At 45.7% G+C, this 12,296-nt stretch overlaps 1 protein-coding gene across 1 annotated transcript; it reads left to right on the top strand.

Moving 5' to 3' along the window:
* The first annotated feature begins 4,046 nt into the window (after positions 1 to 4,046).
* Positions 4,047 to 9,659, top strand: LOC135973447 (uncharacterized). The gene is made up of 2 exons (XM_065556608.1): positions 4,047 to 8,215; positions 9,169 to 9,659. The coding sequence occupies exons 1-2, from the start codon at positions 7,708 to 7,710 to the stop codon at positions 9,552 to 9,554; spliced, it is 894 nt and encodes a 297-aa protein (XP_065412680.1). The 5' UTR covers positions 4,047 to 7,707; the 3' UTR covers positions 9,555 to 9,659.
* Positions 9,660 to 12,296: the final 2,637 nt, after the last annotated feature.

The following is a 12,296-nucleotide window of genomic DNA, read 5'->3' on the forward strand; positions in this document are numbered from 1 at the left end:
TGGGGCTCTCCCCTAGGGGTACTGCTTGGGGAAAAACTTCCGGCACCGGTGCACATGGCGAGCACGCACACCTATTGTGGAATAGACATGAGCAACACATCTTGAAGAACACCAGTTATGGAAAAGGTAACTGTCTTTTATCATTTTGTAACTGTTTGACCTCAAGCATCACTTCCTCTAATGTCATCTGCCTATTTTCTGCTGGATTCATTTTTGGATTAAGTTGTAGTTTACATCTTGGTGGGGACTTGCTCATTAATTCACAAAAATGCTCATGACAACAGTTAAGTTGTGCATCAAAATCCTAGCAGGATTTTCTGTTTTCTGTCCTTAACTGTTGGAAGCTGCAAGAATGGACATCTAGTTAGGCTCTTCATAATCTCAAATACACATTTCTGGTCATGTCTTTCAGAGGCTTCCTCAATACACTGTGCCACACTATTCAACTGTTGATTATGATCATTGCAACAGACTCTGTTGACTGGTTGTTCAAGACATTTATTTTCCTCTACTGCCCATTTCTGCCTCTCTTCACTGACTCGACTCTATGCATCCAGTGCTCAGAGCATCCGCCCAGTGCATCCATTCTACATCACACCTCTTTTTTCCCCCCTCTTATAATTTGATCGCATCATCTGTAATCCAAACGCTTTTTCATTTATCCCTTAATCCCAGTTGTTCTCCAGCAATCTCTGTGATGGAATGCATAAATAAAGTCCACTCTTCCTTGGTGGTAGATAGCTGGTCATGAAGTATAGAATATTTGTTGGAAATCACTACCATGTAATTATGAGCAATTGCTTTATCAATAAATGTAACAATATTGAAGTGTTTCGATATAGTCAATACCCGTCTCTAGAACTTTATTAAACGGAACATAATTGTTGCTATTAGGAATCGATGATCAGAATCCAGAGCAAGATCAGCACTCCTAAATAGATGTACATCCTGGATGCGTTTAGTCAAGGGTTTCTGAACTAGAATGTGGTCCAATGTTGCACCATCACCTGATAGATATCAGAATGTATACTTATGGCATTTCCTGTTCAGAAACCACGTAGCGATTACAAATAGTTCATGTGTGGTAGCAGAATCTATTAATGCATCCATTTTCTGCTCTCTGTTGGTAAACAGTGTGGTCTGAATACCACCAGTTCAAATTCAGTTTTATCCTGGCCATTCTCTCATTCATATGTCCTAAAATGACAATACGAAGTTGGGGTGATATACTAGATACAATGTCATCTTTAAGATGGCATAATAAACATCTTTTTGAGCATCAGGCCTGGCATCACATGGAGCATGTGCATTAATATCTACCGCATGTCCGACCTTCAAACTGATAATGGCGGCTCTCAGGAGTGGGGAATAAGCCTGCCAAATCGGTAGTGCATTTTGTGCCCTCAGGGACAAACCAAAGCAACACCAGTGTGCCCATTAGATGTATCGTAGGCATACAACAATTGAAAGATTTCACCGCTATGAGTCAAAGCTGTGTTCTCGGTGTTCAGATTCGACCAAGTCTCCTGCACGCCATATATATATATCAACATTCAACCTTTCCAGTTCTTCAGTCAAGAGTCATTTTCCCAACAACTGGTAATGAATGAGTGTTGCATGATCCCATCTTCAGATACTGATGTCGCCGCAGAAGTGGATGTACTATCTCTGTATAAGGTACTTCCCCCTCTGGTTTATGGAAGAACCATGATCCTCTGCATGTAGCAGAAGATTTAGATGAATCCTGAAACTTGCTGCTGTTGTGAGTAGCAAATGAAACTGCCAAAGTTTTATGTCCTTTTCTTCTGCATGTCAAAGCTAGAGATTTTTTATGGGGATTACTTGCCAAGTCATTGCCTAACTCTCTCACTTTATCCAGGCTTTGGACTGGCAGTAGGAACAAGGAACCCAAGGGCGTAGTTTGTTCCCTTCTGAACAAATGTCAAAAAAGGTCAAACTTGGTCAAGCTTAAGCAGTGTTACCTAGTGGTTGGAGCATAGGCTTGGGAATCAGGACTCCTGTGTTCTGGTTAGGGGTTTTACACTAACTCTCGTTGGGTGAGTCAATTAACCTCTTTTGTGCCTCAGTTTCTTCATTAGTAAACTGTAGGTGGGTGTTCTGAGATCTGATGACTAATGTTTGAAGTGCTGTGAGATCTTTGGATGGACATAGCTATCACACACACTGGGCCAGTTCTAGGTGTGGGTGAGCAGGACCAGTGCCCTGGGAACCAGCCTCTGGGGGTGCCGTATGGCTGTGTTGTTTGTCCATGTTTGGGAATTTTGTTTTGTTTGCTTGGCTGCTTTGGGAGGACGCCAGAAAAAATGCCTAGGGCTGTTCCTGCATGGGCAGGTGTGCGTGCGCACGCTCTCTCTCTCACACACACACACCCCTTAGTATTACAGAAATGTAGGCCTGGGGGTCCTTGAGAGATCATCTAGTCCACCCCCCACACTAAGGGAGGATTAAGTGTACCTAGACCACTCCTGACAGATGTTTGTCTAAGCTGTTCTTAAAACCCACTAATCATGGGGAGTTCATAACCTCCCTAGGTAACCTGTTCCAGTGCTTAACTCTCCTTAGAGTCAGAAAGCTCTCCTAATATCTATCATAAATCTTCCTTGCTGCAAACTAAGCCAATTATTTCTTGTTCTACCACAGGTGCCGATTTTTTAAGCTGCTGGGGGGTGCTCCGCCCAGGCCCTGCCCCCATTTCCCCCTTCCTCCAATGCCCCACCCCCACCTTGCTTCTTCCCTGCCCCGCCTCTTCCCCATCCAGTTCCACCCCCTCCCCCAAGTACCCTGCGCCCTCACTCTCCCTTCCTTCCCCCAGTGCCTCTTGACCCCTCGAAACAGCTGATCCACAGGAGGCTCTGGGAGGGAGGGGGAGGCGCTTATCGGTGGAGTCCACCAGTGGGCAGGAGGTGCTGGGGGGGGGAGAGAGGTGTTGATGGGGGGGCTGCTGGTGGGTGTTCAGCACCCACCATTTTTTTCCTGTGAGTGCTCCAGCCCCGGAGTACCCATAGAGTCAGCGCCTATGTGTTCTACCCTTGGTGGACATGGAGAACACTGATCAGTGTCCTCTGTATAACAGTCCTGAACTTTTCATGTCCCTCCCCACAGTCTTCTCTTCTTTAAATTAAACATGCCCAGTTCTTTCAATCTTTCCTCGTATGTCATGTTTTCTAAACCCCTTAGCTTTTTTGTTGCTCTCATCTGGATGCCTTCCAGCTTGGTCCCATCTTTCTTAAACTTTTTTTCTTCCTTGCATTATATCAAATGGGGTCTGCTCCATGTGTCTGCTCCTGCCAAAATACTCTGTTCAATGCAGTATTCTCTATCACACCACTAGCTAATGTGTCTTCCTTTCTTAAAAGGTGGTGACCAGAATTGGACCCAGTACTCCGGCTGAGGCCTCACCACTACCTCCTGTGTCTGACATTATTATATTAAATTTCAATTCAATTAATTCTACCTCTACCTCGCCAGCGTACAAATGAGAACAGAACTGAACCGCCTGCAGTTTTCATGAAGAGTTTTTTAGATGGAAATATTTACTTTACCAATTTGGTTGATCTCCATGAGAAAATCACGAAACTGTGGAAAGAGACTGTTGAGTGAGTGCAAAGGGAATTGGAGTTTGAAACACATGTTTCTTTCAGCTTAAAAACTGCAGTGCAGTGTTTGGTAATTGCAACACAGCCTTGACTGAGGCCAGGAAACTGAAAAGGTTATGAGTCCCCCTTTGCAGTATAGTTTAATCAGATGTAGAAGACTTCTCATTTAAAAAAAAAAAATCTGTCAGGAGTTATTTAAAGATCACTTGATTACGGTTAGCCCGGTCATTTTTGGCTGGATGCTCCAACAATGTCACTTCTTGGCAAAAGTAGCTCAGTGGAAAATAGGCGTGACATCCTGTGTATGTTGTCTCCCACCCCCCTCCTCTTCACCTTTACAGACTAGCACAAGTACAGATGCAGCACCAGCAGATGAAAAATAGAGCAGTGGGTTTGGGGATTAGTTACGTAATAAACAAAACCTTCTGTTAACTTTCTAAAATGAGTTTGAAGGCAGTGGAGTTACTTATATTATTACAGGCTTTCGCTCTTCAGGGAATTCATTGAGGAGTAGTGTAAATGGACAACATTAGCATTTTGCAAAGTAAGCCTTCCACCACCTCTCTATTCTGGTAAATGTAATCATCCCTATGTGGCAGCTAGGAAGCTGAGGCACAGAGAGTTGAAGTGAATTGGCCAAGGCACATCAGTAGCAGATCTGGGATTAGAACTCAAAAGTGAATGATTCTTCTTCTCTTCCTGTAGACAAGCCCCTTCTATTGTGTATAGTCAAGCTCATGCTAATGTCCACCCCACTGGGCTTCCATGCCAAACCTATCCAACCTGAGCCAGCAGAGGAAATGTGTACTTTGCAACAATATTTGGGCCCATAACTGTTGCTCTACATTTACATTGTTATAGCTTTATTGACTTAGTAAGAATACACAGTAAACATATATGTGTGACCCCCTCAAGGATTAAGGAAAGAGTAGATGGATGCTGGAAAGTCTGTTTGTTTAAATTTAATCCTGGTTTGTTCTGGTATCCAACCCATTTTAAGGAGGGTCTAACTGGGCTTCTCAGTAACATGTACTGTCTGTTGATATCACTGCATGTGAGACAGAGTTTGACTGACAATGGTCCAGTGACAACAGTCTCAGGAAATAATCTCCCCTTCATAAAACCTGCTTTTCAGAGCAAAAAGGCATCTGGTTGAAACCTTTCAGCCCATCTCTAACTGACTCCAAGTCCTGACCTGGATTGAGTTTCTGGAGCTAGAGATCAGTTTTATAATCCGTGGGCTCCACCCTTTCCTGGTTTTAGCCAATCAGCCTTTTCCATTTCTCTATGCAGGTTTCATTTCATTCTCTTTCTTGCTCTTTTATTAATGACTTTTTCTCCCATTAAAACATCTTCCCACCCTAATTCCTTTGCCCAGGAGGGAACAAGGGTCTATCACTAACAAGTCACATACAAACAAACCACCTCAAAGAATAAGAGCAAATTAACTACCTATTAGCACGAATCCCCCCCTCAATGAGAAGCTGTACTGTTTCCTTCTTTGCAATACTGCAGCCTTAACACCTGCTGGTGCTGTATTAAGGTAGGAACAGCAGCAGTTACCTGCCTCATTATCGCATGACCTAAAATGGAGTCCAACAGCCATGAGCAAGTACTGGCTTCTCGAGGAAGTCCTCCCAAAAGCATAGTCTTAAGGTAGGAATGTCCAACTTTCTACTTTTTGAGATAAGAGCAATTGGAAGATGAAAGAAGCAGATTTGCAGTGTGCTCCATGCAGTTGAGTTTTCTTTTTGTGTCTTCTCCTTGAGACTTTGCATATAACTCAGTAAGGGAGTTTGAGACAATTTGTGAATTAGCACTTTAACAGATTGGCTGTCTGTGGGGGAGCTTACTCTATCACAGGTCTTTAGGGCCTGGTCTTGCACTGAAGTAAACTGGAATCTTTCCTTTGTTGAACAGAAGTTGGCCTGGGCCCGTATGATGTGACTGAGAATAGCACAGTTTATTCTTTGTTGCGCCAAACATGGGGGAAAGTCCTGAGTGATGTAATTGTGTTGTCTCTGTATACTGTGGGTTTCTCAGGGAGAGGTTCTGGGTGCAAGTTCTCTGCATTTAACAGGTACCAGTGCACATTTACAGAAGCCTCTGCCCTCATCTGGATTGTCTCCTTGGGTAGAGTTTTTGTGCACAGAGATGCCAGAATGTTTACAACTGCACACATGGAAATTTGGGACTCATTAAAATGTTTGCATCTAAACATATTTTTTAAATAATTGAAAGGAAATTGCATGACTGTCAAATGCAGATTACACACCAGTGGAAAATTAGACTAAATAAATTTATGAAGTAAAGCAATAAGAGTAATGAGCAATGAGACATGCAACAACTATGGAACCTAAACAGGGAATGCTTAAAAATAAAAATTAGAGCTAACTCCAGGAAGGGCCAGAGACAGACTAGGAATTGTTGTAAGGAGCTTTGGAAAATCTCACAGAAGGAGACCTCTTTTGCTTCTATATATACACATTGGGCTAGTTTCTGATTTCACTTATATGAGTGTAAATCCAGAGTAACTCAGAGTTACTTCAGTCTAATTGAGATCCAAATTTGGCCCACTCTTTAATATACAGCACAAAACCAAAAGCATCTAGTTTGCTTCAAATGTTGAAAGCTGTGAAAACAAGCTAACACCACCCCTGAAATGTAAAATGTAAAATGAAATCTTAATTTTCCATGTCTTAAGTACCCCATACTAAATATGACAGGGCCTAATTCCTTGGCATGGCCTAATTATTAGGAGTTTAGTCCTGCAAGGTACCGAGGGCTTGATTTTCAATGGGACTTAGGTGCCTAAATTGCTTAAGCATTTTGAAAAATCCCATTAAGTGCCTAGCTTCATCTTTAGGCACCTAGATCCATTTGTAAACCTAGCCCTGAATGCTCTCCGCTCTCACTGCTGTCTCTGTGAGCGTGAGTTCAGCACCTTCCGGGATCAGGCCCCAGAGCAGGGTTAACGGTGCTGCAGGATAAGTCTGTCTAATGGTATGTTGCCATAGCAGTGCGGGGAAGATTATCCAGGCTGTAAACAGAAGACTTAATTCTCACATCCTTCCTGACCTCTCATCCATAACAAGAATTAATTTGTTGCTTGTAAAGAACAGGTCTCCCACTGTGTGCAAGGGGCCTGTTTCCTCTTGTGTTCAGAAGTTTCCCCTTCCTTGAAGACAAACGCTATCCTAAATCTTTCCTATTTTTAGTTCAGTGTGTAAACCCTCAAGTGCTTGTTTCAGGTGAAATGGGAATGCCAGGTCTGCATTCCTGAGTCTCCGGACGCCTTTAACCCTTCTCTATCCTAACTCCTCATGAGAGCAAAACCAAGTGAGTCATTTTCACTTAGAAATGCATTTTCCAACATTTGCAGCCAGATTTCCTGGCTGGCTTTTCATATTTTTAAATGATTTGTGGTCACCTATTTCTTTTAAATTACAGAGCTGTAAAAGAAATATATGACAATTCAATTTACAGTGCTGTGGGCTATTACTGTCTGTCTTGTCACCCCTTTGTCTCGAGCGGCTAGCCAAAATATTGGGGTCTAGTAGGTTGTTCCAGTTAGGAGGAAAAATAGTTGACAGTCAGGTATGTCTTCGATGCTGTTTTGTTTATTTACAAAGACAGTTGGAAGTCCTTTGTCTCTAAAAAGTAGACGGAATCAAATACAGGAAACTGCTGCTTTTTCTCCCAACACCAAGGCCTGGTCTACACTACGACTTTAATTCGGATTTAGCAGCGTTAAATCGAATTAACCCTGCACCCGTCCACACAACGAAGCCATTTAATTCGAAATAAAGGGCTCTTTAAATCGATTTCTGTACTCCACCCCGACGAGCAGAGTAGCTCCAAAATTGATTTTATCATTTCGAATTACGGTTAGTGTGGCCGCAATTCGATGCTATTGGCCTCTGGGAGCTATTCCACAGTGCACCATTGTGACCGCTCTGGACAGCAATCTGAACTCGGATGCACTGGCCAGGTAGACAGGAAAAGCCCCGCGAACATTTGAATTTAATTTCCTGTTTGCCCAGCGTGGAGAGCACAGGTGACCACAGATAGCTCATCAGCACAGGTAACCATGCAGGCCGATAATCGAAAAAGAGCACCAGCATGGACCGTACGGGAGGAACTGGATCTGATCGCTATATGGGGAGAGGATTCAGTGCTAGCAGAACTTTGTTCAAAAAGACGAAATGCAAAAACTTTTGAAAAAATCTCCAAGGGCATGATGGAGAGAGGCCACAATAGGGACTCAGATCAGTGCCGCGTGAAAGTCAAGGAGCTCAGACAAGCCTATCAAAAAACAAAGAAGGCAAATCAGTGCCACTTCTACGACGAGCTGCATGCAGTTCTAGGGGGGGCCGCCACCACTACCCCACCTCTGACCGTGGATTCCGAGGCGGGGATAATCTCATCAGCTACACCTGAGGATTCTGCGGACGGGGAAGAGGAGGAGGAGGAGGACGAGCTTGCAGAGAGCACCCAGCACTCCGTTCTCCCCAACAGCCAGGATCTTTTTCTCAGCCTGACTGAAGTACCCTCCCAACCCAGTATCCAAGACCATGACCCCATGGAAGGGACCTCAGGTGAGTTTACCTTTTAAAATATAAAACTTGTTTTAAAAGCAAGGGTTTTTAATGATTACTTTGCCCTGAGGACTTGGGATGTATTCACAGCCAGTACAGCTACTGGAAAAGTCTGTTAACGTGTCTGGGGATGGAGCGGAAATCCTCCAGGGACATCTCCATGAAGCTCTCCTGGAGGTACTCCAATAGCCTTGCCACAAGGTTTCTGGGCAGTGCAGCCTTATTCCGTCCTCCATGGTAGGACACTTGACCTCGCCATGCTTGCAGGAAGTAATCTGGTATCATTGCATGACAAAGCCTGGCAGCGTATGGTCCTGGTGTTTGCTGGCATTCAAGCAACATCCGTTCTTTATCTTGCTGTGTAATTCTCAGGAGAGTGGTATCGCTCATGGTAACCTGGTTGAAATACGGGAATTTAATTAAGGGGACAGAGATGGCAGTTCCTACTGGGCTGTCAGCCTGTGGCTGAAAAGAAATCCTTCCCTGCAGTTAGCCAAGCGTGGGGGGGGGGGGGGGGGATTGGCCCAGAGCTTTTTGCGTTTGGCTAGCAGGGATCTTTCCTGATACCAGTCACGCGGTGGGGGGAGGGATAAAGCGATCATCCAGAGAATTGGATGGGGGGGGATTAGTTTGTTTTCTGCTGCTGAATGTTAACAGGAAAACCGCAGCACTCAACAGGCTTTGCTTGGTATGTGGGAAAGGAGGGCGCAGAAGCCGAAAGACAATGGCTTACCATGGCCGCATGCAAGCCGAATTCTGTTGCCCAGACCTGCGTCTGTGATCTCTAGCAGCAAAGCCACAGGCACTCAATATTAAGAGGCAAAATGCGACCTTGCACAGAAATCACATGTGCTATGTAATGTGAATAGTGTTGGTCACCGTGAAAGAGTATAAGCATTGTTCTGCAAAATGTATCTTTTTAAAAAATTCTCTCCTTTTTTCCCTCCCTCCAGCAGCTGCAAATTCTTCAAGCCTCCCTCCTCCGTCCCGAAGGCTATCACAGATAAGGCGTTGGAAAAAGAAGACGCGAGACGAGATGTTTGCAGAAATCATGGAATCCACCCGCAGTGACACAGCTCATCTGAATGAGTGGAAGGACACTGTTTCAAAGTATAGGAAAGAAGCCAGTGAACGTGAGGACATGAGGGACCAACGTGAGGACAGGAGGGACCAATGTGAGGAGAGGAGAGACGCTCGAGATGAGAGGTGGTGGCAGGAAGATCAGAAGAGGCAGGATGCAATGCTGGGGCTGCTGCGTGAGCAAACAGACATGCTCCGGCGTCTGGTGGAGCTTCAGGAATGGCAGCAGGATAAGAGTGCCGCTACAGCCCCTGTATAACCCCCCCTCGCCCCTCACCATGTTCCATAGCCTCCTCACCCAGACGTGTAAGTACACGGGGGGGGGGGGGAGGCTCCGTACACCTTCCCATTCCACCCCAGTGGACAGCCCAAGCAAAAGCCTGTCATTTTTTTAACCTTTTTTAGTGGCCTTTTCCTTCCCGCCGATCCTCCTCCCAAACCCCACCCGGGTTCCCTCCCTCTTTCTATAATTTATTAATAAAGAATAAATGATTTTTAAACGATAGTGACTTTATTTGGTTTGAAAGCAAGCTGGGGGAAGGGGGAGGATGGGTTCCTTACAGAGAATGAGTCAATAAAGGGGGCGGGTTTTCATGAAGGAGAAACAAACAGATATTTCACACTGTAGCCTGGCCAGTCATGAAACTGGTTTTCAAAGCCTCTCTGATGCACAGCGCTTCCTGGTGTGCTCTTCTAATCGCCCTGGTGTCTGGCTGCACGTAATCAGCAGCCAGGCGATTTGCCTCAGCCTCCCACCCCGCCATAAAGGTCTCCCCCTTACTTTCACAGAGATTGTGGAGCACAAAGCAAGCAGAAATAACAATGGGGAGATTGGTTTGGCTGAGGTCTGAGCGAGTCAGTAACGATCGCCAGCGACCTTTTAAACGGCCAAATGCACATTCTACCACCATTCTGCACTTGCTCAGCCTGTAGTTGAACAGCTCCTGACTCCTGTCCAGGCTGCCTGTGTATGGCTTCATGAGCCATGGCATTAAGGGGTAGGCTGGGTCCCCAAGAATAATTATTGGCATTTCAACATCCCCAACGGTTATTTTCTGGTCCAGAAAGTAAGTCCCTTGCTGCAGCCCTTTAAACAGAGTAGTGTTCCTGAAGACACGAGCGTCATGAACCCTTCCCGGCCAGCCCACGTTGATGTTGGTGAAACGTCCCATGTGATCTACAAGTGCTTGCAGCACCATTGAAAAGTACCCCTTGCGGTTTATGTACTGGGTACCCTGGTGCTCCGGTGCCAAGATAGGGATATGGGTTCCATCTATCGCCCCACCACAGTTAGGGAATCCCATTGCAGCAAAGCCATCCACTATGACCTGCACATTTCCCAGAGTCACTACCTTTCGTAGCAGCACCTGAGTGATTGCTTTGGCTACATCAAAGCAGCCCCCACAGTAGATTTGCCCACTCCAAATTGATTCCCGACTGACCGGTAGCTGTCTGGCGTTGCAAGCTTCCACAGGGCTATCGCCACGCGCTTCTCAACTGTGAGGGCTGCTCTCATCTTGGTATTCTGGCGTTTCAGGGCAGGGGACAGCAAGTCACAAAGTTCCATGAAAGTGCCCTTACGCATGCGAAAGTTCCGCAGCCACTGGGAATCATCCCACACCTGCAACACTATGCGGTCCCACCAGTCTGTGTTTGTTTCCCTTGCCCAGAATCGGTGTTCCACGGCAATAAACATGCCCCATTAACAACATGATCTCCAAAGCACCGGGGCCCGCGGTTTGACAGAATTCTGTGTCCGTGTCCGTGTCCGTGTCCATGTCCTCATCACGCTTGTCGCTGCGCTGCCGCCACCACTGCCTCCTCGCCTCGTTTTTCTGGTCCTGGCTCAGCATAAACTCCACGAGAACGCGCAAGGTGTTTACAATGTTCATGACTGCTGTCTTGAGCTGAGCGGGCTCCATGCTTGCCGTGGTATGGAGTCTGCAGTGTTCACCCAGGAAAAAAGGCGCAAAATGGTTGTCTGGTGTTCATTGCTTTCATGCAGGGAAGGAGGGAGGGGTGAGGCTGTACCCAGAACCACCTGCAACAATGTTTTTTGTCCCATCAGGCACTGGGATCTCAACCCAGAATTCCAATGGGCGGGGGAGACTTCGGGAACTATGGGATAGCTATGGGATAACTACCCACAGTGCAACACTCCAGAAATCGACGCTAGCCCCGGAACATGGACGCACAACCGCCGAATTAATGTGCTTAGTGTGGCCGCATACATTCGACTTTATACAATCTGTTTCCCAAATTCGAATTCTGTAAATTCGGATTAAACCCGTAGTGTAGACATACCCCCAGAGCACTTTTTTCAGCCTGCATTCCAGACCCAAAACCTCTCCCCAGGTTTCTTCCAGGGTCAGGCAGGCAGGTAGGTGTGTGCATACTCTCTTTCTCGCTGTGTATATCTTTCCCAGTTTTTTGTCTGTTCTCTCCTTCCCACATACACCCTCTACCCCAAACAATACCAGTAAAAGCTCTGGGGTGGGTTCTTTTTTTGTCTTAGGGGTTTATCATTACAGTTCTTTTAACTGACGGATGAGCTCACACCTATTAATCTCAATGAGGTGTTAATTCAACCTACAACAAGGTTTCAGTTTGTAAGGTTAGCTTAACATAACTTTTTTTCTTTAATTTTTTTTCCTGTGTGAATTTAATTCTGGTCAAAGCGGCCAGTCTGATTCTGCTGGAGTCTGAAGATCTCTATTTACTCTCACAAGTCAGAGAGTGGTAGTGCATGCTAACATGTCCCAGCCTACCTACCCATGATCTGGTGGAATCACCTCTTGACATGAAATCAGGAGTTATAGCCCAGGAGAAGCAAGAGGCAAAAGTGGATTTATGGAGTAGGGGCTGGCATGGCCGGTGATATAGTTAATAGCTCTAGGAGCTGCTCCAACCTAAGCTGGTGGGCTGGTTTGCAGCCCAGATAGGACAGGGCATTCTGCACTCTGGCTATCCTTCTGGCACATCCCTATGTCAGGGACTGTGA

The sequence above is a fragment of the Chrysemys picta genome, chromosome 9 (assembly GCF_011386835.1).
Source record: "Chrysemys picta bellii isolate R12L10 chromosome 9, ASM1138683v2, whole genome shotgun sequence".
NCBI lineage: Eukaryota > Metazoa > Chordata > Testudines > Emydidae > Chrysemys > Chrysemys picta.

Excerpts from the sequence above, each read along its gene's own strand:
- LOC135973447 (XM_065556608.1), top strand. The coding sequence starts at position 7,708 with ATGCAGGCCGATAATCGAAAAAGAGCACCAGCATGGACCGTACGGGAG. Across the intron at positions 8,216-9,168 it reads CCCCATGGAAGGGACCTCAG|CAGCTGCAAATTCTTCAAGC; the intron begins GTGAGTTTACCT and ends CCCTCCCTCCAG.